At 34.2% G+C, this 27,195-nt stretch overlaps 8 protein-coding genes across 8 annotated transcripts; 5 read left to right on the top strand and 3 right to left on the bottom strand.

Moving 5' to 3' along the window:
- Positions 1 to 1,242: 1,242 nt before the first annotated feature.
- RO3G_05040 (uncharacterized protein) lies at positions 1,243 to 2,336 on the bottom strand (the record flags this gene model as incomplete). The annotated part of the gene is made up of 2 exons (XM_067659630.1): positions 1,243 to 2,195; positions 2,249 to 2,336. The coding sequence occupies 2 exons, from the start codon at positions 2,334 to 2,336 to the stop codon at positions 1,243 to 1,245; spliced, it is 1,041 nt and encodes a 346-aa protein (XP_067515731.1).
- A 1,620-nt stretch (positions 2,337 to 3,956) lies between these two features.
- On the top strand, positions 3,957 to 4,787 carry RO3G_05039 (uncharacterized protein; the record flags this gene model as incomplete). Its single annotated transcript, XM_067659629.1, has 2 exons — positions 3,957 to 4,397; positions 4,728 to 4,787. 2 exons carry the CDS (start codon positions 3,957 to 3,959, stop codon positions 4,785 to 4,787), a joined length of 501 nt encoding a protein of 166 aa, XP_067515730.1.
- Positions 4,788 to 5,325: 538 nt separating this feature from the next.
- RO3G_05038 (uncharacterized protein) lies at positions 5,326 to 6,067 on the top strand (the record flags this gene model as incomplete). Its single annotated transcript, XM_067659628.1, has 2 exons — positions 5,326 to 5,803; positions 5,856 to 6,067. The coding sequence occupies 2 exons, from the start codon at positions 5,326 to 5,328 to the stop codon at positions 6,065 to 6,067; spliced, it is 690 nt and encodes a 229-aa protein (XP_067515729.1).
- Positions 6,068 to 8,454: 2,387 nt separating this feature from the next.
- On the top strand, positions 8,455 to 9,488 carry RO3G_05037 (uncharacterized protein; the record flags this gene model as incomplete). The annotated part of the gene is made up of 3 exons (XM_067659627.1): positions 8,455 to 8,755; positions 8,811 to 8,943; positions 9,011 to 9,488. The coding sequence occupies 3 exons, from the start codon at positions 8,455 to 8,457 to the stop codon at positions 9,486 to 9,488; spliced, it is 912 nt and encodes a 303-aa protein (XP_067515728.1).
- A 2,370-nt stretch (positions 9,489 to 11,858) lies between these two features.
- On the bottom strand, positions 11,859 to 12,821 carry RO3G_05036 (uncharacterized protein; the record flags this gene model as incomplete). The annotated part of the gene is made up of 4 exons (XM_067659626.1): positions 11,859 to 12,089; positions 12,142 to 12,369; positions 12,418 to 12,695; positions 12,749 to 12,821. 4 exons carry the CDS (start codon positions 12,819 to 12,821, stop codon positions 11,859 to 11,861), a joined length of 810 nt encoding a protein of 269 aa, XP_067515727.1.
- Positions 12,822 to 15,455: 2,634 nt separating this feature from the next.
- RO3G_05035 (uncharacterized protein) lies at positions 15,456 to 21,700 on the top strand (the record flags this gene model as incomplete). Its single annotated transcript, XM_067659625.1, has 11 exons — positions 15,456 to 15,567; positions 15,634 to 15,740; positions 15,892 to 15,937; positions 16,121 to 16,336; positions 16,393 to 20,192; positions 20,257 to 20,502; positions 20,567 to 20,610; positions 20,664 to 20,730; positions 20,785 to 20,921; positions 20,980 to 21,537; positions 21,598 to 21,700. 11 exons carry the CDS (start codon positions 15,456 to 15,458, stop codon positions 21,698 to 21,700), a joined length of 5,436 nt encoding a protein of 1,811 aa, XP_067515726.1.
- Positions 21,701 to 23,889: 2,189 nt separating this feature from the next.
- RO3G_05034 (uncharacterized protein) lies at positions 23,890 to 26,093 on the top strand (the record flags this gene model as incomplete). The annotated part of the gene is made up of 4 exons (XM_067659624.1): positions 23,890 to 23,971; positions 24,141 to 25,247; positions 25,440 to 25,910; positions 26,032 to 26,093. 4 exons carry the CDS (start codon positions 23,890 to 23,892, stop codon positions 26,091 to 26,093), a joined length of 1,722 nt encoding a protein of 573 aa, XP_067515725.1.
- A 286-nt stretch (positions 26,094 to 26,379) lies between these two features.
- RO3G_05033 (HAD superfamily (subfamily IIIA) phosphatase) lies at positions 26,380 to 27,128 on the bottom strand (the record flags this gene model as incomplete). Its single annotated transcript, XM_067659623.1, has 5 exons — positions 26,380 to 26,421; positions 26,482 to 26,712; positions 26,823 to 26,864; positions 26,934 to 27,052; positions 27,107 to 27,128. The coding sequence occupies 5 exons, from the start codon at positions 27,126 to 27,128 to the stop codon at positions 26,380 to 26,382; spliced, it is 456 nt and encodes a 151-aa protein (XP_067515724.1).
- Positions 27,129 to 27,195: the final 67 nt, after the last annotated feature.

Here is a 27,195-nt window from a genome sequence, read left to right as displayed (position 1 = left end):
GTGATTTGATTGATGGCGAAACCATATTCTAGCTAGAATCGTACAGTGTGCTGGTAAAGATGACTAGAAAGCAGTTTAGACAGCTCGGTAGGGTTGATACCGACATAATGGAGTAAGCTCATGATACGCAGTGCTTTTGCTGTGTTTTGCTCAATGAGATCAGCAGGGCTTAGTATTCCTATCAATTTAAACGGCACTCCCAAGTAAAAGAAGCGTTACGCTTTATTAATTACTTGACCATGTAGTGCATATTGTGAATCACCAGAATCAGGCGTGAGAATAATACGTTTGCTTGGATTCCATCTATAACCAAGGGAGAGACTATGACGTTCATCTGCATATAGCAAACATTTAACTTGAGATTTTACATATATTGGGATTGAGGCCCTGTGTACGTAATAGTCTGGGAAGGCTGTTGATCTACACCGAATAAAGGAATAAGGGCAATATTGAAACTTGTAAACAATCAGTTCTGGATGAGAATCAATAAAAGATAGCATTAGATAAAAGTACCTCAATGTAGACATCGTCAAAAACGTTTATAAGCAAGGCCAAGAGAGGTGGCGAAGCAGAATGTCGTAGGGCACTCCAAACTATATTGCGGTTAACTGTGTTGTAATCCGATTTAATATCAAGGAAAGCTAAAAGTGGCGTAATGTTCTTTTAAGTCTTCAAACATGACGGATTTCTGCAAGGCGCTGGTTTACTTTCGTAGCCTTTGCTAATATTTTCAAAAGTGTGCAAATTGGGAACGGAATGATGATATTAATTGCATAGCGATTTAAATAATCTATGGAAAAAAAAGAAGGTTCCTTATTGGTCATTTGATTTATCTCTGCTAATGGAATAAAACTAAAGATTTAATGCAGGAGAAATGATAATAATAATAAAAAAGCAGGGCAGTTTCATATGTAAAAGTTATGATTTTAGGTAATAAACAAAAATTGCTTTTTATTCTGTAAAGACAATACGTACTTACATAAATTATTAATTCTTTTTTTTTTTAAAAAAAAAAAAAAAAAAAAAAAAAACGGGAGATATTGCATCAAGTATTCTTAAAGTACATTTTCAAAATTTGCTCAAAGCAAATAGTATAATCTTTGGACATTTAAAGGTACACGGCGGAAACTTATTTGAGATTGCATGTTTTATAAACATTCTGTTGGAAATAAGGCTGAAATATATGTACTAAATGCAATGCTTTACAATCAAGTTGCAAAAGTAATCCAAAAACCATGTTTATTAAATGATCCCTTCAATCCATTGTTTAACCCAAGGCCATACCTGCTTGCGTGACATTCTGACATTTCCTTGTTCATAATAACAACCCTCTATAATAGGAGCCAGCTGAATCTCTTTGCTTTCCTCAATAGCCTTCTTGAGAGGCAGTAAATCATCATTCAAGATAAATACCGCTAGCTGTCTTTTATAGTTTCCTTGACCATGGTCAAAAGCAGTAAAAATGATTTCTAAATCTAAATCTCTTTCCTTTGCAAATGCCAATGCTGTGGCTGTGATGGGCTCTGATCCCTTTTCGCGTTCAAACCATCCCTGGAAATGCCATGTGACTGCACTGGTCCCTATACGGTAAGGGCCTACTTGAAATTGTTTGTAATCACGGCGAAGGATATGTGTTGTCGACATCTTGTCTACTTGAGATTTGACCTTTTCAATCGCCTCAAAGTAACCTTCCAAGTCTCCGGCAGCAGGTTTTAAACGATCCAAGGTATGTACATCTAATTCTTTTGTACGTCCTAGCTCCCATCTAAGATTGACAGTGTCCACCAACAGAGGCGCCGCGGCAAGTCTGGCTACTGTTGTGTCGAGTGAAACATGAGGAAAATGATCCAGGACCAAGGAAACACAGGATCCGACCATCTCAATACGACGCAAGGCGATCGTCTTATATAATCCCTCATCCACATGATGATCCAACACACCTACAATGGGCCAATCTTGAAAGGGTTCTGTTGCATGGTTGTGATCGATCAAGACAAGCTCTCCCATCTTTGGTATTTCCTCAAGACAAACAAGTTGGTGATAGTCAAGGCCAACTTGCTCAAATACATACTTTAGCTCAGGGCGAAGCTCTAAATCATTTCGAGGCACTTTGACAACAGGAATATAGATCTTGTCGGGATCTTGTTGATGGCTAAAGTAAGCAAATAGAAGTGACGAGATGATAGAATCGAGATCTGTGTTTTGTTACTTGTAAAATACAGTACGTATTTTTATAATGGACTTTTACCTGCAGAGTCGTTACCAGATACGATCACTCGAGGCTTTTTAGAAAGAGAGTTATGGAGTTGATTAAGAAATTCATTTAAGCTTGACATTGCTTTAAAAAAGGAGAAAAAAGAAAGTTGCCTGTCAATGTGACTTGGATATCAAATGATGGAACTTTTAAGCAAATAAGAGCCAACGTAATATGTATTGGCAAGACGAAATGTTTTTGTTAGTCTCACAGTCAGTTTTTATTTACTATTATATCTCAAAGCTGTAAAAACACTTTTACTGAGTTTCCCAACATAATTAAAATAGAGTGTTCAAATTTAAAATGAGACAAAAAATATTTTTTTACTAGACAATGAAGACCCATTCACTCTTTGTCTCAAGAGAATTTTTACACCAAAAAACGCGACACACCACAACTAGAACCGTACGGTTATTAGCTTCTTCAACCTTCCTTTTATGACAACAGATGCTATGTTTCTAATATAACAGGCCGTAGTGATGAATTTGAATAATAAAAAATACATGTATACATGACGGTAATAATACAACCATATGGTTTTAAAAGAACACTTCAAACTCTTTCTTTTCTTCTTAAGTACTTCAGACAATCAAATAACAAAAGCTCTTCTCATTCATAGAGTCTTGACATCTTCATTGTATGGCTTCATATCGCTGATTTTTTCAAGATCTTTGTATTGATATCGCTATCTTTAGATTTTTTATCTTCTTCATCGTCGTCATTTCTGTCATCATCAGCATCGGTTCTATGGCTTCTAAAGCACAAGGTTTTGGATTTATTCTTGTACTTTTCTTCTAAGTCAAAGTGAGCTTTTTGTAATTGTACACGGCAAGCCGCTTCATGGACAAGACTATCATTAAAAGCTTTGGAAACTTAACTACAACAGAAATATCCTTGTATATAAGGAGGTTTCTTGAAGCTAAAGTCCTTGAATCAAATATGGAAAGCTTAATTCTCCCTATTAGCAAGAAATGATTTCTGCTCTTAATAATAAAATCACTGGTTGTTACTGTCTTTAACCCAAAAGTTTCAATTCTCATTTATAGCTAATAGCATCAAGACCAATCAAATTGCTGAAATACGCAAAAGATACACTAATCTTTACTAGCTCTAAGAAAGAATTTATTGAGCTACAAAAGTATTTAAAAGCATACAAAGGTGTATTCAATTTGAAGTAAACCATTCAAATTCAGTAACATTTCCCTTTGCCGGTGGATTCATATTCAATAATCAAAAACCCAAAGGACTGATATCAAATAATAGTTTCAAATGGTTTGATTCTTAATCATTAGGGTACATAATATATCTTGGATACCTTATGTGGTTCAACAACGATCAAAGAAATATATTTATAAAGAAGTAGTCAACAAACTCGAAGGCTCGATTAACATTCATCTACAACGATAAATTTCTGTTTATGGTAGGACACACAGTGTCAACACACTCATGTTCTCCTAATTGTGGCAGTTTCTGCATATTGAAAGTCTTCCAAAAAGCTTTTACAACAAGGTGTCTTCTATTGTGCATCATTTCTTGAATCATAACCTGTTTCCTAGGATTGCTCAAACAACTTTAGAACAACTAAAAACAAAAATGGTGCTTCATTATTGAACTTAGAAGTTCAGCGAACGTTTTTTTAGTTTTGATATATCAATTATTACTGTTGAACTGTCGTCAACAGATACTGGACTTCATGTACAAAATGTTGGTATCTATTTTGCAATCTTCATTGGATGTTCCTTCACATATCATCCCTATGATATGCAAGTATTGCAGAACCTATGGTAACATGAAAGGCCTCCATCCATTAATCCCCATGTTTAGTGCTTTAGACTCCTGTCCTCGTTTACCTACCGAAAACAACCTGGAAATATCACCACAGACTAGTCTACTTCTTCCCTTCAATGATATATGCAAAGAAGACCAACAAGGAAAATTCAAGTTTAGCAAATTCCTTCAAGCACAAAAAGCGTATCATTTCTTTTCCAATGTTGGCCAATTTAATAACAAGCAACACTGTGGCTCTCTAAATTTTCCACAAAAAATCAAAAATGCTATTCTTAATGACAATCTCATCTTCAAGCCTTTTTTTTTACATTTTTTATTGTCATCTGAACCCAACGAGCTTGAATTGACAATGGAGGTAATTCAACTTAACCAAGAATCAATTTTAATCCATTCATCGAACAAATAAACTATGATGATACCAATATAACAACAATAAAGAATTATTAGTTGAGGTCAATGCTCAGCTTTAACAGATCAGAAATTATTAAAATCAGATCAGCAATATGCTCTTTACTTGCACTCAAAAACAAGGCTTGTAGAAAGTAGTTTTCAAGAAATACTTGTCAAACCCTAAAGATCCCAACTGCAACTCAATATTCCAGGATTTCCCTACACTTAGATTATCCAAGCGTTACATTTTACATTATCATGACAGCTTTACAATGCATAATTTTTTTGACTACAGTCATCCGATTCATATGGAAAGCCCACTGGCAACAATTCTTTAAACAGACTCCTGACTTAGATCAGATTATTGTCAATCAAATCCAAAAAGAACTATTGAAACTATCTGCTTACAACCATCTATGTTGATATCTTTTGTATTTTCGTGTCAAGTCATTGCCTAAAACACTTTTATCATCTTTACATCCATATACTCTTTGGTGAGTTTTAATAAACATGAAAAAAAAATAACTTTGATATAGAATTTGAGCATAGATTGGGATATTTTTCTAGGCAACATTGATACTCGTCCTGCTTTCAGAAGATCTCTAATTTGCTGTAGACAAGTTATTACTATCAAACATTTTTTGTAAATTTGAAGCCTTCAATAAAATTATTTCAAGTATCTGAATTACAATCCCCCCATTTACTCAAAAACACTGCACTTTCATAAAAGTTGCAAATATAGCAGTCACAAACGACTCCTGAGGTTTTTGACAGGGTCATACTGATGCTTTTTTTTTTTTCTTTATACCTTCCACTACAACACATGTTTAACCGTTTGTCTTCATACCGCTCTGGTAAATCAACGAGATAACAGATAAAAAAAATTATTAAAAATGCAATTAGCTAGTAGCCATGTTTTAAAACAAGGATTTCACAGTTCAGCTGTTTCATTTGCCAAAAAACATCCCAAGCAAGTCAAGAAAGAAAATTTAGCGAAACGAGCTGCCAAACTAGCCGAACTTGAACGCACCAAGCCTTCATTTATTGTCAGTCAACCTACAAAATTTTTTGAAACGCTCCTGACACCTGCTGAGGCTTACGGACAGAATAAGCAAGGATTTATGCACTTTTTGGACGAAAAGGATCAAACGTTTTTGTTTAATGAGATACCAGAAAGATCTGTGGATGTTGTTTCTGCTATTGATGGTAAAGAATCAGCACTGAAGCAGGAGCAGAGTAAGGTGGAAACAATTCAAAAGTTGCTTAGTCTTCAAAATGGTAATGCAAAGGCAGTACAGATTTGGAATATTCATAAAGCCATTGACTGGTTCAAGAGAAAGGAAGGAGATACAGGCAGTCCAGAAGTGCAAGGTAATAGTACAATACATACTTTGGTGTGCATCATATATTTACCCTTTGGTAGCTGCTGTTTTAACTGTACGTATACATAACCTCAATAACCACTTGAATCAACATCGTAAAGATAAACACAACTATAAGCAATTACGTACAATGGTTCACGATCGCGCAAAGCTTTTAAAGTATCTTAAATCAAAAAGTCCTGAAAGATATTACTCATGCTTAGAACAACTGGGATTACAACCCAGAGCAGTGGAAGGAGAAATTACTGTATAAAACAATAATAATAAAAATAGAAATAAAAAACAGTTTTACTGTTCATTGCTGGGATTCATTTAAAGTTGGTTATTTTGATTATCTTTTGATTCCTATGCGTTGGCTTGGTTACAAGGAATATGTGAAGAGCAAAGAACAGTTTAGAAAAAAAAAGAGGATATTATTTTCTTTGATATCTTTTTCACTACTAAATATTTTCTTGTAAGGAAATAAAGAGAGGATTGTGATCAAATAGCTCACTTGTGTATTCACCAAATGTCTGCTTGTGTCCAGTAAAGAGTGTCTCACAGCAAATAGATTTGTTGCGGGTTTATAGAGGATAAGTATTCCCCGTATTTTAGCTTTATTTCTAACGAACCAATAACACAAGACCATTGTTTGTATCATGTGTATAAGCAGTAAAATAATTTTCCCTTTTTCAGTTATTCTTTTTCTTCTACAAAATAAGGTTTAGCATTGAAACACATTAGGAATTTCTATTTTGCGAAGACAAAGAAGTGGGGTATTCAAGTTCCGATAATTGCCTATTTTATAGTAAAAGATGAGAAAATCTTTAATAGAAATAAAAAAAAAGTATACAATGTGTTTTTCATAATGAATCAATTGCTATAGCAACAGTGTTGTATATTCTTTAAATAATAAAATTCTTTTTATTATTACTCACCGGCTAAACGTTTGGTTTTCACATCATCTGACCTAAAAAAGTCATTTTATGACAAAACTGACCTTTTACAGTTAAAATTGAGATTTGTCATGAAGCTTTCCTTTTTAAGTAAATTAAAAAGCGAGTGTTTTCTATTCAGCACGGTCCCTTTCCAATTTAGTTAAAATTAAAAATGGTGACCCTCAGCTTGTATCACAGTGTCATATTGCCACAAAAGAATAAATACAGCGAGTTTCATGCAAACAGAGATCTGGAATTACTGTTGTCCAATGAACAAAATAGTGTAGATAACATGTGTTCCGACACGATTCTATTGGCATATGACAACTATGAACTGTCAATGTTTGAAGTAAATTATTTAAGCGTATTTTAACCAGACTATCATCTCGCGTTCTCATTCATTGCTTATGTATGCAAACCAATGCACAATTCAATAAAAAAAAAAGAATAAAAGAATAAAAAAAAACTTGTTCTTTTTTTTCTTTTCATTCTTTATTGTTTTATTATTCTTGTGAAGAATTAAATGGCTCTTTTGTGAAACTCTATTTCTGAACTCAAAAAATGAATTATTGCTTTATGACTCTTTGTTGCGCAATAAGAAGATTTATTAAAAAGAGGATTGGTTAAAGGCGTAATTTTAAAAGAGAGCATTTATTTTTTTATTCATGCAATTGTGTTTATAAAAATATTTTAAAAAGAGATATTAATTATATTTAATGAATTAAAATGCTATTGTGTGTGATCAACAATCTATTTATGTGTCAATTACATATTTGACAACTTGAGAGAATGAATGCTATTCAATTAAAAAGTGATACACACACACAATCCTCGGTATTCTGGTCTTATTCGGGAGAACAAATAAAATATCTTTAGAAATTTTTTGTTTTACACAAAAAAATTAAGATTGCGCAATAACAAATAGACAAGTTGGATAAAAGAGAGAATCTTATTGAATAAATGTGCAAAACTTGTGAGAAATGATTGGGTTCTGAAAGACTAAATGTTTGTAACTTTTTTTGGTGTTTCTTCAATTTAGGAAATGTGAAATGAAAAATTTCTCCTGTAACACAAAATACATAGAAAAACTCTAATTGAAATTCCGATGTTTTTTTTTCTTTATCTCTTCTTTTTTACTGCCATCTGCATTTGATAAAGTTATCCCCCTTTAATTAAAACGGGGATTGTTTCATTCATGACTAAAAATGAATGGTGTTGTTTAACAAATGCATTCTTTATACAAGAAAAAAAGTCAATTATTTTCTTGAATTAAAGAACTTTCTTTACACGTTTTTTTATTGAACTTTTTTTTTTATAAAGATTTTCCTTTCAATGCTCTGAGTTTAGGTCACAAAGTGGGAATTTGATAATTTGCGGGGATGTAGTTTGTTATCTTTTTTTATACTAGAAATGAAATACCCCCCCTGTTTTATTGTCATACTTTATTACAAGTGACAAAAGGATATTTTAATAATAAAATAATGACAGATTAAATGAAAAATTAGTTTTATGAAATCTATTTTTGTATGTGCGTGTTAATGTCAATTCTCTTTACGACTGATATTTTATTCTCATATGATTCAAATACACATGCGTTTGTGTTAAAAAAAGACAAAATTTTACAAGAGGAGATCAAACTTTTTTGAAAATAAATTAAATGATTCACAATAAAAAGGGCACAAAAAAGTATCTTGTTTTTCTTTCTTTCTTTCTTTACTTTATCATGTTTCAATATTCAAATATCACACATTCACCAGTAAACAATAACGAACCAATAAAAATAGCTGATTTCCAACAAGTCACTACAAGTTACCCCACACATTATCATTATGACCCTGAATTCTATCATCAATCTACTACTACTCCATGGCAACAACCTATTTATCCTGAAGTGCCGCCTACAGACTATACTGCAAACAATCAAATCTTGACAAAACCTAGAGTTACAACTTCAGTTTGGGATGATGAAGGGACCGTTTGTTACCAAGTAGATGTTCGTGGTATATGTGTTGCTCGTCGTCAAGGTAACCAAATAAAAGTCATTATATCCACTGATAAATTCTAACTTTTTTATAATAGATAATGATATGATCAATGGTACAAAATTACTTAATGTCACTGGTATGTCTCGTGGTAAACGTGATGGTATCCTTAAAAATGAAAAAGGACGTGTGGTTGTCAAAGTAGGTGCTATGCATCTTAAAGGCGTTTGGTAAGTCTATTTTTTATTTTTTATTTTTAAAAAAAACCCTATAGCTTACACAAAAAAAAATTTTCAGGGTTACATTTGCAAGAGCGAAAGCATTAGCCATCCAATACTCCATTATAGATTATTTACATCCTTTATTTGTGGATGATCCAGCCATGTTCTTTTATTCAAATCAATTAACACAAAATAATTATTTTACTACAAATCATCCTATTTATTTACAATCTCAAGATTCACTTGCCTCCACTAATACAACTCAATCACGTAATAACAGCATTACTACCACCATTACTACTACTACTAATAATAATAATAATAACATAATCGATAATAACAATAACAATAATAATAATACAACTGCTGCTGAATTGATGTCGGTATCCAGTTCATACCCAATGATCAACGAATCCTTGATGAATTACCCCCTTTTTTCTGACAGCAATGACGACTATTATTTGGCCAATCCGCTCCTCATAAATGATTTACTTTCAGCACCCTCTGTACCTTCCATGTTACCAGTACAATATTCTACTGGATATTATTCTTAATTTCTTTCTATATATTTTATATATATTCTATATACAGTGTATTATATAAACATTCCTCTCCCCGCTTTCTTTTTTTTTTATATTATTATTTTTGTATTATATTAATTAATAATAAACTTCCTTTTCTCGAGATTTTTTAATAAACACAAACCTCCTTTAATGTTCAATTCATGCATCACGCCATATTATTATAGTTGTATTTCATGTCATATTTGAGGATGCACTAATGACAACAACTGCGGTTAATCGGCAGTAGAGTGGCATTTAATAAAAAGGGAAATGAAAAGCATTTCTGTTATAATATTAATTCTATGATGACTTTTTTTTATTATTACATTTTTATCACCCAAAATCTCCTAGTGTGAAACACTAGCCACATATAAAATGTAAATACTCAAAAAAAGCTTTTGAATAGATTTAAAATAGAGTTTTTTTAAAAAAAAAGTGGATATTCATTTTAAACATTTCTGATTTATGTATAAAAAGAGACAAGGATCAGAAGTAAACAGTGGCGGTAGATATAAGCTATTTCTATGATCCATAGTATATTCAAGCCCTGCAACATCTTGTATACCTTTTTTTTTCCTTTTTCTCTCTCTTCTAGTCATAATAATTCCAAATATTGAAAGGCGTACGAAATGAGCTAAATTTGCGAGAGGAGCTATCTCCAGAGGAAGACTACAAGAGATTTTTTTTAAGTTACTGACAAGATACCAATTATGCATGTATGTTTAAGAATTAAATTAAATAGCTAGCTTCTATTTCATTTTCTTTTTTGGAGTCAATTCATTCTATGATTCTACTAAACCTGTTAAATGACTCTGCATACTTTTTCATATAAAGTGCTAATAATAAAGAAATCCTTTTTTTTTTTTTTTTTTTTTTTTTTTTTTTTTTTTTCCTTGTATGCTTTCCAATATTGAACAATGATGTCTTCAAGAAAAAGAAAAAAAAAAGGACATTAAAACAAGTTTTTACAATGGCTTTAATTTTTCTTTATATGATGTTTATCCAAGAGTAGAATAAACTATAATGTTAGATGCATGATCGAAAGAAGACTTTACGTACACCAATTGGCCTGTACCGACTACTTGAATAAAGTCTGAATCCGTACAAGCCGTCATTCGCCAAATCTGGGCAAATTCCTCGGGATAGTAACGTTTTGTCTTCAGTCACCAGATCCAGAATAGTCGAGGTTATACAAATGTTTAAAACATGCTTTATGTCTTTTATCATGCATTCCTTGACCACTGCATAAGCATCATTTATACCAATTGTGAAACCGGTATAACCTCTGTTTGGAGATACTATTAAATTCTTGTATTTCTCTTTATCATGTGTAACCATGGCAATCGTCTGACTTTTCTTCCATCTAAAAAAAAAATGTTGTCATAGACATGATTATTATTATAGAGTCTATCGTAATATTTGCAGCTTCAAATATAAACCGTCCTTAGAGAAGAGATGTGTTACTAATACTGTTGTTGTTTACACATGGATGATTCATTCAGTCGTTTTGATAGCTTCTGGATTCATTTTTTGCTTATGCACAGATCAATTTATTTCACGCTTTTTCTTTATAGGGAGAATACTTGCGCGCTGTAGCTATTCAAATGCATGATCCAAAAGCTCACAAGGATAACAGGATTGCCATTTATTATGCATTGAACATTTTTAACATGAGAAAATTTAAATTTACCACAATTGGCTCTAGTTGGTGAAAAGCTCACGGTTAGAAAGAATGATTTCTTATAGTTAAGGCAAAAGACATCAAGAAGATGCCAATTCGCATGCTACACGTGTACGGGAGAGAAAAAAGAGGCAGGAAAGCAAGGAAGATAAGAGCAAAAAGATTTATTAGGCTTGTCTGAACAAATATCATCCAGTCAACGCCTCTTTTGATTTTTACACGTCGGTGAATGTCGAAATGCTCTTTAAAAGCCTTACACAATAATACCAGATACACATGATGAGTGTTTAAGCACAAAATAATCCACAAGGAGCCATAATACTCGTATTTTTATGTTCTTGAATAATCAGATGATAACGCTTTCAACTTCATTAACGTTCATACTATAATAGGTGTTTGCTGCCATCAGATGTTAACGTAAAGTCGATCATGACCTATGTAAATAATCGTTTGTTTCTTTAAGCATTTATGTTTTTATTGTCTCTCAAGAACTTGTCAACTATTTCTAAAGCATCCCACAAACTTCACCTGGTTTTCATTCAATATTGTTCATTTAGAATAATTTATAAACAAGATATCCCAGTATCTTGTAATCGGCATACGGTAACTTATCATTAAACAGAAATGTGTAATATCATTTAAATGCTATCTTTTATTTAGTTTTTGCACTACATCAATCTTTATACTTCATCATCATCATCAACAGCATCCACAACTAAAGTAGCGCTTGGCCATAAGCTAGGAACATTTGCTAATTTTTTATCTTTGTCTGATTCGTATTCCATTCTAGGATAAGGACTGTGAATCTTAAACAAATATTTGTGAGTATAATCTTCAGGCATAGTGTTACAGGGTTCTACATGCTCATTGGCTTTTAATAATGGGTACACTTCTACAAATCTATAAAGTGTCTATACATAAAAAAGGAGTTGGTACAGGTTGTAAATCATCATCTTTGCCTACCTCCAAGCTATCATTTTCACTAAATAATCTAACTACACGATCACCATCTGCCAAACGGAAACTTAATTTTGTCATTTTTCCTTCTTTAGGCTCTTGAGGCAATTGCGTGTATAGATAGCGAATATAGACCTCTTTCTTTTGCTTATACATTTCCTCATCTCTTTCTCTTTGTCTTTCCTCTTCCTCTGCTTTGGCTAAAGCATCTTTTTCTTCTTGAGCTTTTCTTGCCTATTTAAACAGTAAGACATATTTTATTTTATTTTATTTTTATAATACCTTTTCTTGGTCAGCCTTAAGACTTTCCCGGTAAGCCTTATCTTGATCATCTCTTAATTGACGTTCTAGTTCTCTTTGATCTCGTTCATTCTTTAAGCGATTCAAGACAGCACCATGTCGGTCAATAGCAGCATCTAGTTGATGTATCAATTCTTCAGTATCGCAAGGACCTTCAATACGTTCGATAACTGTCATCTTGGGTGATGAGCTACCCAAAGGTTTTTGTAATCCAATAAGAGCCATGAATGGGTAAGCTGTTGCTTGTAAAGTATAGCTAACTATTTGAAGCATCTTAGGGCACTATCAATAGTATGCATTGTTCATTCGTTACCTTTATGTGATTCGGCTTCTTTTACATTGCCTCCCCATACTAAAATATTCTTTTCCTTAAGGTAATCTATCATATGTCTCGATGTTAATGTCTCTCTAAAGTTTTTTTTTTTTTTTAAAAAAAAAAAAGCTTTAGTATCTAATAAGATCAGGTGCTGTGTAAATACTTACTTGCAAAATAAATCCGTATCGTCATGATCATCACTTTGCAAAATGACCAACAGAAACTTCAATTCCTTTCTCGCCTTTTCTAATGCTTGGGAGTAGCCACCTTGAAAGAACTCAACATGCCTTTTCCCATGCTTGGACTCAAATGTTTGTTTAAATTCATAAGCTAGTACACGAGCATCTCTTGGTTCTCTATGAGCTGTGATGGATTGTCTTTGAGACCATATACGTGCTACAAAATAATAGTAAATAATCAAAAGGTTCTCGCTCCCTTTTTCTAGGGTCTTACATGCAAATGAAAGGATAGACCAAGTGATATTCCAAGCAATACCAAAAGGCCAAAGCAAAATGGACATAAAGTTCAATGAAGATGGTATATTTGTTGCTGTTGGTGGTGGTGTTGCTGTTGCCGAAGAATTCGACGTCATACTTGTTGTATGTCTCTTTCGTAATGTACTTGTAATATTACTATCAGCAACTTCTTTTTCTAATTCTTCTCTAGCAGTACCACTGTGATTTACTTCGTATTTGTATTCAATAGCTTTCTGGTAAAACAATGTCAATATAAGCTTTATTTTAAAAATTACACTACTCTTAAGTCCCATCCGTGTTCGATAAGCTGGCCCAATGCCTCATCTAAATCTTTTGTTTCTGTAATTGTCTATTGCAGGTAAAGATGAGTACATTAAGTGAACAATCTTTTAAACTTACTTGATACTGCGATAAAGTCACCTTTTGTTCTTCGTCTAAAGCATCCAAAGCAACCATTATTTATTTTTCGGAGAAAGAAGAAAAGATAATAAATGCAGAAAAAAAAAAATCAACAAAAACTTGCTAAATTGACCAACCAAGTTATGAAAGTTTTGAAATACTGACCAATGAAAATCAAATACCTTGCGCTCTTGTTTTATATGAATATATTATTATCTTATCTGAAGTTCATTACTGCTTGCGATTGAAAAAACTAATAAAAATCAATTCGTTTTACTTGATGTATACTAGCCTACTTAGAGTAAAGCTCTATTGATATAATGGAGAAGCTTCACATTTGGATTGTAGTCCCAGATACTATTAAATTACAGATTTAAATAAAATGCATGGTTGAAGTAAGCACCGCAACCTTGACCGATATGGTGCTGTTGAAGAGTCCTTCGATCTTGTTAGGCCCTCACTAGTAGAATGTGTTTACGTTGAATTAAAGGAGACCGTGAGTTAACTAATATTCTGCGCATAACAAAGAAAATTAAAATCTTGCAAAAACAACGATTTTACATCTCACAGTTACTGACAGGCTTATTGTAGTCTTGAGTGAAGTGGAAGAGCCAATTATAATTGTTGATGTTAAAAACGAAGCCATGAAAGAAACTATGTGAGTAACAAAAATAAATAAATATTCAAGAAATAGCTTTTGCAACTAATTTTATTTAGACAGCAAAAAAGAACATTTGAAATGATTTCTGTTCATAAAGAAGATGGTATTTTGAAAAGTAATTATTTTCAATAATTCGCCTTTTTTTTTTCCCAGTGAAAGGTACTAGATTCCTTAGTATACCTTCCTTAGACCTCTTTGGAATGATGACTAATCGCCATTGAGCTGTGGAAAAGGATTTTTTTTATTTTTTCAAAAAAAATAGAGTCTTTATGCAACAAGTGAATCAGTATGAATTAAGCAAATGGGATCGCAGTATATGTGATCAAGGTAATAAAAAGTATTGGCTACAACATGACTGAGTATATTAACGTCATTAAAAAGAATAAGTATATCTGGTCCCATCTAACCTTATGTATCTTGATATTAAACAAATAATCAAAGGCACCGTGATAAGACATCAGTGGTTCTTTTTTTCTTTTCTTTTCTTTTGGCTATAATCGAATGACGATGTTAAATTCAGAGCTATACTATTTTGACATATGAAATTTATCCAGCCGGTATAAATGACAAAGTTTGCTCTCTTAATTCTTCTTTAATAAAAGTCCTTGTTGGTATGTTTATTAGTTAGATTCACCATCTAGACTAGCAAGTTCACTCCACGTAGTATAGATGACATGAAAAAATATGTTGGCATCTCCTTTCCTAAAGCACCTCAGAACTCACTAGAATATACATCCAACAAGCTTCACAAATCGAATGTATCGTTCTATCACATTTCTCTTTTAATAATCAAAGGCTTTAGTTTCCTGTTTCGTAAAATATTATATAATCATGTATCAATTTTCATGTGGCTATCAATGATTGCCTAAAAATAAGCATATATTGCAGACATAATATAGCGTAAATATATAGAGTGAATATGCTTAAATATCAAAGTATACTCTATAAAGTATTGCAAAGAGAGTGAGCCTTTGTGCTATTGTAAGGAAATTTGTAAAAATTGACATCTGTTGGGTTTTAAATATGAAAATGCGGGGTATTCTTTCGTGAAATTTTATATAATCATTCAGGCTGACTAACCCGAAAATAAAAAAAAAATAAGATAAAAACGTAAAGGTAATCCTTGTGATCTACTTTTGTCCTCCCCCCCTTTTTTTTTTTACAAAGAATGCCTTCACAGAATAAACAAGCAAAAAGGCGTTTAAAGCAATTAGGAGCAACTTTAAATCCCTCTCGAGCTGGTTGGTCTGATTCCGAAGAGGAAGATTTAATTCAAGAAAGTAAATTATCAAAAAAACAACTTTTAACATCACACGTACTAAAAGCCTTTTACTGCAATGAAATAGTTGGAATTAAATCAGTTCGCATTGGAGATGTCGTAATGGAAGTTTATCCTCCGGCGAATCCCGAATTAGTTCCTGAAATACAAGGACCTTTCTATGAAGGAGCTCAAGTAAGACTTTGTGTACCTTTAGTACATGTCCTTTGAACAGTATTTTTAGGATATATTAAGACATCTAAGATGGATTATGCAAAAAGATAAGGTACACTCGGAAGCGACCAAGACCTACATAAAAGAAGTGTTGTTTTAATAAATTATTTAGCTTGGGCAAGATATATTTTTATTAGGACCTCCTGGACCATTACGCCGTAATCTTGTTATGAAATATGCAGAAATGACACAAAGAGAGTAATATTAAGCAAAAAGTATACAGTACATATCAACTCATCTACATTTCTTTAGAATTGAATATGTAGCATTATCCAAGGATGTAACAGATGCAGATTTAAAGCAGAGAAGAGAACTGCAAAATAGCACTTCATTTTATGTAGATCAAGCAGCAGTCAGGGCAGCCATTCACGGTCGTATTCTGATTTTAGATGGCATTGAGAAAGCAGAGCGCAATGTTTTGCCTATTTTGAACAATTTATTAGAGAATAGAGAAATGGCATTAGACGACGGTCGATTTTTGACAACAAAGGACTTGATAGATAACAAAACCACTAAATTCGAAAAGGTAAACCCGCGCTTCTTGGTTTTTGCATTAGGTAAGATTAATGGCTCAAGTCAATTGGGAAAAAAGATGACTAATACCCAATATAAGGACTTCCTGTACCTCCTTATGTCGGATATCCACTTGATCCACCACTTCGATCACGATTTCAAAGTAGAGATATCAGAGCTCCAGAATTTAGTACACAAGTGGATCAAATAATTAAGATTATAAATAACAACAAGGTATCTCGAGATATCATTGAAAGATTAATATCTGTCAGTCTTGTATTGGGTACTCAGCAGAACAATAGCAAAAACAATGCGCGTGAAATAGAAGTACCAGAATTTCCTATGACCGTCGAGAGCTTGGCCAATTTGCTATCCCTTGTTCCCTATATTCATCCTCGATTTCTTTTGGATATACTCTATCCTTATCCCTTATTACCTACTTGCGACCTTGAGCAATTGAGTGTGATAGAGTCAGCCTATCGACGCTTTGGTATTAAGTCTGCTATTGTTGAAGCACATATGGAGGCCCGACAGACACCCTCAGGCTTTCTTTTGGCTAATATTGATCCATTAACAACTAAAGTATCTGTGGACGGACATCATCAAATATACAAAGCTATCGCTTCATTTGCTTCCGCTCAACATTCAGCCGTGGGTGTGCCTATCTATTGCGGTCCTGCTCCTTTCAGTCCTGCAGAATTTTTTGTAGAGACGCCTTACCATCAAGAAATCGTGTCTTCTATGGTACTCGTACATGCTGGTAACAAGGACATATGTCTTTTGGGCACCCAAAAGGGCGTAGGGAAATCTGCTCTTGTCAGGCAGTTTGCTCGTCGATTAGGTTATACGATTGATTACATACCTCTCTACCGTGACATGTCTTCTCGAGATCTCTTGCAGCGCCGTTCTACAACAATCAAAGGTGACACCATCTGGGAAAATTCACTCCTTGTTGAGGCTGCTATTCTTGGTCGTCTGGCTGTATTAGACGGTATTGAAGCATTATCCTATGGTACATTGAATACGCTGCAGCGCCTTTGTTCTGATAGAGAAACGCAGTTGCCTGATGGTACTCGTCTTATCAACGCCCGCCGATATGAAAAATTATTAAAAAGTCAAACACAAGAAGAGCTGCAGGCAAAACGGTTGGTTCCTATTCACCCCTCTTTCCGTATCATAGCTTTAGCTAGAGCAAATGGCCAGAGTGATGCAAAGGCTGGTTCCTGGTTAGGCCCTGAGATTTTATCCATGTTTCATTTCATCGTAGTGGATTCACTTCCTTCCAATGAAGAACAGGATGTTTTGGGCGCCCTATCACCTGGCGTAGATGAAGATAAATTGAAACAACTTTTGACTTTTTCTCGGCGTCTTCGTCATGATAAGGACGATACAGTTCGTATGCTCTCTAGCGCCTTGTCGACACGTCAATTGATTCGTATTTGCCGTCGGTTATCTTACTTTGAAAACGAAAATCTGTACACTGCTATCAATAAGGCTGCTCTTTCTCGATTCATGCCCAACATGGCTCGTGAAGCTCTTCATAATCTTTTAACCGCTAATGGTATCTATCCCCCCAAAGCCAACAATAATGAGCTTCAAATTGAGGTGCTACCAAGTAGAGAAAAACCAGAGAAAATTCGTATTGGCCACGTCGTTGAACCTGTCTTTAAGGGTGGTGATCCCATGCTAATTCCTAACGTCGTATTCCATGAGAATCCTGCCCATACTGAAATCCTTTGCGAGATGCTGAAAGATTACCAATTGGGTGATCATCTTTTGCTCATCGGTAATCAAGGTGTTGGTAAAAATAAGTTGGCGGATTATTTCTTGCAACTTTTGCAGCTTCCTCGTGAATATATCCAGTTGCACCGTGACAGTACTGTGCAGAGCTTGACTACTACCCCTGCTATTGCTAATGGTGTATTAACATATGAAGACTCTCCTCTTGTCAAAGCGGTTCGTGATGGTACTATTTTGGTTGTAGATGAAGCAGACAAGGCGCCTACTTACGTTACTGCTGTACTCAAGAGCTTAGTTGAAGATGGTCAAATGGTATTAGGGGACGGCCGTCGCATCATCTCCAAGGAATCAGATATTCAAGAGAATGAAAACTATATCATGATTCATCCTAATTTCCGTATGCTTGTATTGGCCAATCGACCAGGCTATCCATTCTTGGGTAACGACTTTTATCGCGAAATAGGCGATGTTTTTAGTTGTCATGCTGTTGATAATCCAGATATGAACTCTGAAATGTTCCTATTGAAAAAATATGGACCTCAAGTTTCTGAAGATTTATTAATGAAGTTATCAAGTGCTTTCACTGATTTAAGAAAGTTAACAGATGAAGGACTTATATCTTATCCTTATTCTACACGTGAATTGGTAAACATTGTTCTTCATCTCCAAAAATATCCCCAGGAAGGCATATCCAAGATTTTGCAAAACGTATTTGATTTTGATCAGTACGACCAAACGTCCAAGGAATTAGTGATTGAGATTTTTGAAAAACATGGTATCCCTATTGGCCTTGACTCTGAATTCTCTATGCATTTGGGTGACATAATTTCTTTAAGTAAGCCGACACTATGTGAACAATGGACTCGCATTTCATCTGCTGTTAAACAGAAGGCGATCAAGCTCGAAACAGAGCCTATTGCTATCCGCGGTGGTTGGGATATTGATATCAACAAAAACTGGAAGGACCTTGAACGCAGAGAAGGACGCTCGACAATTTTCTCAGAGCAGCTTTATACATTCGATATTCCTACGCGAGGAGAAGCGTTGGATATTGCTTCAATTGACGATGGTACTTTATTTGTCGTAACCACAAATCCTGTCACACTTCATCGTGTTCACCCTAATCATAAGAAGGTGGATAGCTTAGATCTATATGAATATTTCCCACTTCAACGTGCTCCTCCTCGACTTCGTATCGCTGTCATCCGTCATGCCAATAGCAGAGCAGTCAAGTATTTGGCTTTGCACAACCCCTCCAATAATGAATTGCTCTGTTGCGATTTTAACAAGAAAACTGTTGTTTCCGCTATTATTCGTGGCTTGGAACCGGTTCACTCTATCATGAACGCCAATTTGGCTTCCTCAGGTATTTTGGTCTTTTATCAAGAAGACCGATCTACCATCGCTGTGCTCGATTTTAATGACTCTAAACAATACACTATCACTTTGCCTACGCGTATAAGCCAACTTCACGTGGTTGAACCTTCATTTTGGATTGCTAGAGGCAGTCGAGATACTAATGTGTATGTTATATATCCAGAAAATAGCAAAATTCCCAATGTGATGGAAGCTGTTCAAGCGCTTGGCCAAAATGGATATTCAGTGGACACATTGGATTACATTGTTAACAATGAATTTGCACCCGGTGCAAGAATGGCTCATAGCACAAATGTTAGCAAATATGCCTCAGTTCTTGAAGGCTGTTCGTCATCCCAATTCTTGAACAATGGGGATGCTATTCGTATCTTGTCTTATTTTAAAGACCAAGTGCCCGCAGAAACAAGCAAGAGGATTAAACGCTCTTCCTTGTATTTGATACGCAGTCAGCAACTAGCCATCATTCATCCACCTGTAGATGGTCGATCTGAGAGCCACTTAGATTTATTGAACCCTCAAACAGGTCAGATATGGCGCATCAAATTCCCAGTGTCGGTGATTGGATCAGGAGAAGCATCTGCTTACAGCCAATTCCAAATAGAAAGACATGTAGCTACTATGTGTGAATTACCTAATGGTGGCCTTGTTACACTAGACAACGCTGGTACAGTTCGTGTTTGGCAAGTCAGTGCTGATGAAATCTACAAGGCCGCTCAGACATGGAAGCAAATGGTTGGTGTTGATCAACAGGCTTTATCTGTTATCTATGAAACTAGAGAAGATGTAAGCTTATTAAGTGTGATATATATTATATTTTACAAATATTAATTTTTTATCTTGTTTTCAGGGTGTCAAGCTAAATGAGATGTATGAAAGAATGGACACTGAAGACGAAGAAAATGATCAATTGAACGGACAAGGCAAAGGTTCTGGTGGTGGTGTAGGTGAAGGTGGATCTGGTGGAGCAGGTAGTGGAGGTTCCGGAGGCTCTGGCAGCGGCGGAGAAGGTGGCTCTGGAGGCAGTGGAGGAGTGAATATGAATGAGAACGGCCGTGAAGAAGCCAGTTTTGAGGATCTGGATAATCTTAAATTGGTAACGAAAGAAGAAGTAGCCAAAATTTCAGTTTTTTTTTTATTTTTTTCATTTTAATCTGTAGAGAACGGGAGAGGATAAGCCTCAAGAAGTCACTGAAGCTCAACGGTAAATACTAAAACCTAATAATTTTTAAACTTATCTAATGTCTATAAATATAGAGAGAGGCATGAACAAGCCATGGAAAAAATGTTGGTGAAGTTGAACATGACGCAATCTGACTACCAAGTGAGTTTTATTTACATGTGTATGCTTAGCGTACTAATTTACTATATCTTCTAGCAATTTAGTACATTCATGGAAAATATACGACGTGAAGTACGTGAACTTCGAGTCATCTTAGAAAGCGTTGAAGCTAAGCAGCATGAAAGAGTATGGCTAAAGAATCAATCCTCTGGTGATTTGGATGACAAAAAGATGTAACGTTGTGCATTTCTATAAGCTTGTTTAGATTTTTATTTCTTTTTTTTTTTTTAGTGTTGAAGGCCTTACAGGAGAAAGAGCAATTTACAAGAAGCGAGGTGACGATGATCCTGAGCTTGGTTTATTTCAAGAAAAGCCCAAAAGAATGAATTTTGTATTTGATTTGTCAGCCAGTATGTATCGCTTTAATAGCCACGATCGTCGCTTGGAAAGATCATTAGAAGTCGCTCTAATGCTGATGGAATCGTTCCGTGGCTTTGAGCATAAATTTTCATATAAAATTGTTGGTCATAGTGGTGATGGTGCAAATGTTGAATTTGTTGTGCCAGGAAAATACCCAAAGACGGAAAAAGAAGAGTTTGACGTGATTAGCAAGATGCGAGCTCATTCACAGTACTGCTTAAGTGGTGATAATACTTTGGGAGCCGCTTCACATTCTATGAAAGAAATAGTCGCTGAAGAAGCAGACGATTATTTTGTAGTTGTTTTGTCCGATGCAAACATCTCTCAATACAACATTCATCCGAATGATATTGCAAGAATCTTAAAGTCTGATGATCGAGTGACAGCACAAATGATATTTATTGGCAGCCTGCAAGATCAAGCTGAACAGTAATGCTTTCTTTTTTGATTTTTAGTAGAAGAAAAAAAAAAAACTAACACGTATTTTAGATTGAAGAAGGCTCTGGGAAGTCATGCTCACATTTGTACCGAAAACAAAGAATTACCGAAAATTATCAAGTCTCTTTTCTTATCATCAATGATTAAGGGTTAGAATGACTTTTGTTCATTTGGTTTTTAAATAAATCCTTTTTATTCTATTTGAAACTTAGTAGCAAACTAAAATGTTCATATGAGAATGAGCTAACTGTTTGAGAATTAATATTCATGGCCTACTCTTTTGAATACAATTTCATAATACACAAGTTATCTCATTAGATCAAATTATGACATATAAACAGTTTAATAATGATTCCAACGCGCTGTTCATGTCTCTGATGGCTGCAAATATCTATAAGCACATTATACAGTAACTATACTCATGAATAGAGTTTGCATAATTAGCGTAGCTTTACATATATCTCTTATATTTACTTGAATCAAATACTATAAATCTTATAAACCGAGAAACATTGACTTGACCCTATAGGAGCTTAGCTTCTTTATCGTTAGCTTCGCTTAATATCATGCTTATTTGAAATATTAACTAATAACTGTCAAAATATCATATGTAACCATATACATCTATTTTTTACGTACCAATACAAAATTCTATGAGCTAGTGTCCTTTCCTTATATTGTATGATAGTAAAGCAGTGTTGTTCTTTAATGTCATCACGTCATACTAAATAATTGTATTTGTACAATGATATGAATCCTTAATTTACTCTTTATAAAAAGGAAAACATTGTAACAGAGCTTACATATATTTTTTATAACTGCTAAATGGTTTTCTTTTTGTTGCATTTTATGCAGAGTTGGCTCATGAAAGCTTCAGAGAATTTATCAGCACCATGATTAGAACATATGTGCCTTTTTAGTATACTATTCAAGCAATATTGAATTTTATGCAATTAAACAAGCGCAAATACTTTATACGTGGAAAGTCTGGTGTGAAAAAATTTAAATTGGTATTAAGCGTGAAAATGTCTTTTACTTACATGTTGAAAAAGAAACATGATGAATGCCTTGTTCTTAGGTACTTCCAATCATTCATGTATCATCATATACGCTTGGCTATTTTGCATTTAACCTATTCAATATTTAACGCTCTCCTTTTACGAAGGTCATAGCCTATATAGTATATATATTCAAAGGCAATCAATGTATATAATTGAAAGCAATATTAAACATTCACAAAAGGAATTCCTTCATGATCATAAGCTATTTTAAAGCTCAGTATTGAATATATATAGCATATTTATGGTTGCTAGACACCATAAACCCTTTGGGACAATTTCCTATTATTCAGTTCCTGTTTATTGTCAGGTAAGCACAAAAATAATGCAGCCCATCGGCTGGGCTTCAATTTTTTACACAGTACAAAAAGGAAAAGTGAAACATTCAATCATTATGTATGTAATAATTATTCAAAAAGAGCGATATTATATAGAGTATTTGATAGAAATATAGTTAGAATTTTCTAAGAATAACTTTAAATGTTTTTAAACAGAAGAGAATCTATGTTACAGCCGTTTCAAGTGCTTGTGTTACTTATTTTGCATAGGACCTGCACTGATCCGTTAGATTTATACAAATTTGTACTTATTTTTTACTTGTTATCTAAAAACCAACTAAAGAGAAATGATATAGTGGTACGCCTTATGTAATAAGGTAGAATGTTTCTTTTTTCTAATCCTTGAGCGTGTATTTTTACCCGTTCTTACAAAGTCCTTTGTGTAATTTTATAGAATTAGAATAACCAAATGCAATAGGACTAATACTTGTCCAGATAGCTAAATGCGTATTGGAGATCGAACTAAAAGTAATGAAAGTTTATCTGAAGACTTTGATTGTAGCACGTTTGTCTGACTCCTAATGGCTGGCAAATCTATAGAGAATGATGCGCTATTTGAAATTTGCAAAAGAGTGATTCAATATCTAATTTAATTCCTTGTATTACTTGGTTCTTTGATTAGTTTGTTCTAAGGAAAAGATTAATGAATGCTTTAATATTGGATATAATCCAACCCCATGCTTTTGGATCAGCAAAACGTGTTTTTCTTAATAAAAAGCTAAGAATCGAAAAGCTCTAGTAATGAGCTGAGACTCTGGCGAAGATTGATGCTTTGGATTACTAGACAGACTTTTCAGGCACAAGTATCTTCAGAGAATAGCTTTGAGAATACAAAATTCAAATTCCGTGATTTTGTGATTGTTTTTTATTTTTCAATTTTTCGTCTTTTTTTATCCTCTTTTCTTTTCTTTTGCTTTTATTTTCATTTCAGTTTATTTCGTGTTCATATGCCAAGACAAAGGCCACCTATTGCCACCAGATTGCGTAGCCGTAATAAGTCTAAATCGAAAATTGTGTCTATCCCCAAATGTAAATAAAACATGAATGTTATTAAAAAGGGGACGTTACGTCTTAACGTATTTTGTTTTACTTAAAATAGCAATTCCTTCTAAAGAACAGCCAATCGCAAAGTATACTGGTAACATTATAAAACCTGATTTAAACTCTGAAGCAGTTAATATGTACGTATATTTACTAGTTGATGAAGCTCCATTCTCACCAAGACAGGATAATACTATCTATTTAGATGAGTTACAAAACCCACTCTCATATGAAAGAGGCTCAAAAAGAGAAAAGGAACAAACATTATTGGAGGAAGCCGACAAAGTAGCTCGTTCTTTTGGCAGAGTTACAACACGTTCATCTAGCTTTTATAAAGCAGATATCGCGCTTCCTACGCGACAAAAAAATAATCATCTACAACAGTTTCCTGCATCTTCAGGGACATTATCAACATCTATTATTGCTGACAAAAACCCAAGAACATATGCAGAGTACAAAAAAACTAGGCAAAAGAAACAATCCTCTTTTTCTTTATCCCCTACTCCACCTTCCACACCCTCTTCTATTGAATCAGGCTCGCCCAATTTATCGCCACCTTTATCATCATCTTCTGATCCTGTAGTATCCATAAAGATTGAGTCTTCTTCAGCATCTGATGATTCTTTTAGTGCATTTTCTTCTCAGAAAAAGAAACGAAAGATTTCAAGGAGAGAGCGCGAATTAAAACGATTGCAGTTGGATAATAACAACTATTCCATAAAGTCCATAAAGGACGATTCTCCTCCAGCGTTTGATACTCGTTCTACCGCAGTTTCTGCTCAGAAAAAGAAACAAAAGTCTTCAAGAAGAAAAGCAGAATTGAAACGATTACACTTAGACAACAATATATTCAGATCACTACCTGATACACCCAGAACAAGTAGGCTTCGTAATAGTCTGACGTCTACTAGAAGCGTATCACCTTCTCAGCTCACTTATAAGGCAACAAATTCACATCAGATAGAGCAAAAACAGAAACCTGATGGCCTGCCTTTGTTGATAAAAAGAAAAAGAGGCCGACAAAGCAAAAAGACTCGACCTTCTCCTCTAATCATAGAAAGTAATGAAAGCGACAGTAGTACTTCAAGTGCTATCTGCTTTGTCAGCGACAGCAATGATGATTCTGTAAATGTTGATGCAAACGATGACGATGCAGATAGTAATGGTTCAGACAGTAATGGTTCAGGCAGTAATGATATAGACAGCAATGATACAGACAGTAATGATAAAGATTGCTATGATTCAAGTAGCGATGATTCAGATAGTAATTACACAAATCATCCAATTGATAAACAAATAAGGAATTTGCATACTAGTAGAAAAAGGCCATTATCTCGACTAGGCTCGACGTCTTTCAAAAATTGCTTAAATAATGACCATAATGAGAGTAATCTACATAAAAAGACCAGAGGTTCAACAAATTCTAAAGATGCAGCCGAGCTTCCTGTTCAATTAGCCACTAAGAGAAAATCATCTACTGCTATCAATTTTTTGTCCATTAAAGAAGAGCCAATGATGTTAAAAAGGCCAAGCCTTGACAAACCTCAAGCGCCTGCCAAGAAGGTAACATTTTCCTGTCCAGTAGTAGCTGAATACCTTCCCAAAATAAGAAGAAGAAGAAATCCTGCATTACCAACGGCCTACAAACCTAGCGAGATACCCATTCCATTAAACCCCACAATACCTGAAGATACCGACATGGATAAAAAGGATAAACATGAAGAATATTGTAGAAGACAGCGCCGTTTATTTGTCCACAGCAGATATATTAGCGATGAAGAGGCAGCACTTGTAGCCATGTCAGTTTACAGCAGTCAATACATTGGACCAAATGATCAATTCGTTCGCTTATTGCAGAGAAACTTCAACAAATATAGGATGAAGTTAAAGAGAATTTTTGATGATCTTTCCAGAGTTATAAACATTAGTAAGAGGATGATCATGAAAGATGAAAAAAAAATGAAAATATGCATATCGGATCAGGTAGTATATAAAAACTATTTTATATGTATTTACTATGTATTGAATATAAACCTTTATTTCATTAGATGACGGACGAAGTTTTCAAATCTGTTTGGGACTACTGGATAGAAGAACCATATGTGGATGAAGATGAATTTTATGAGAGTGAAGCTTCAGTTAGCTTATTGAAAGAAGTAACTGTACAGGCAATATTATGTCACTACAAAGAAAAGTACAATTTGATTTCTACCAAAGAATATTCTAAAGAAATGAAACGATTGGATAGAATCACAAGAGCATTGTATTTGCCAGAACATGAAGAAAACGAGGATGAGGAACCTTAACCTCTTTTTTATTGTTAATATTTTCCTTTTGTTATGATAAAACTATCATCTACAGTGCCATTCAATGCTGGATGTGATGGTGCTTTTATGCTAAATTTTTGTAAAATGTTTATCAAGTGATGTTCCATACGTCTAAGCTATATAAAGGATATCAGATTTCTGTATAATTTGATAACACTTAAACGAAATTACCAAAAGAGCTGGTTTATTATCCCCTTCTTCAGTTATAATCTGGCTCGTCCAAATTGTCAGGTTCCCATTACGATTACCAAATAAGATATCGGTAAAAATACGATCGCCCACAAACGCTACCTTTTCTGGCGGAATAGGCTTCACAAAGTTTGATAAATATTGTCCTCCATCCGGTTTTTTTTCTTTATGTCTCAATACTGCAACGCCCAAAGATGATTCCAATTGTTGGGCCTGTATAATGAATTGTTTATAGTCTTGTATAGACATTGCCTTAATTTTTTTTACTCATCTTTATATTCAACATCGTCATCTGTGCCTGCAGAGTTTGATATAATTATTACTCTGTCCCTACCAAATGTTTCTTTACACTCTTTCCAAGCATCCTATATAAAAGGACAATTATATAAAACTTGATTTTTCTCTACTGATAAAATTTTATTTCCTCAACATACGTTAAATGGCGAATGAATGGTAGAAACGTAAGGTGCCGTTAAGCAGTTGTCTTTATCAAATGCGATCGCCTGTATATCACATTGCTTTTTCAATTTTGCATAGTTAATGCAACTCATATCTATAAAGAACATGTATAATTATAAAAGGAAAAACTTTTTTTAAGCAAAAATACCCTTGACAATAACATGTGGCATAGCTAAGCTTGGATTCCACAACACACGAAATGCGTTAAGGATACCAGAAACATTTAGGCTTTGTACC

This window comes from Rhizopus delemar, genomic scaffold (genome assembly GCF_000149305.1).
Source record: "Rhizopus delemar RA 99-880 supercont3.3 genomic scaffold, whole genome shotgun sequence".
Taxonomy (NCBI): Eukaryota; Fungi; Mucoromycota; class Mucoromycetes; order Mucorales; family Rhizopodaceae; genus Rhizopus; species Rhizopus delemar.
The sequence above is the reverse complement of the archived record's forward strand: the minus strand, read 5'-3'. Positions and strand labels throughout refer to the sequence as shown.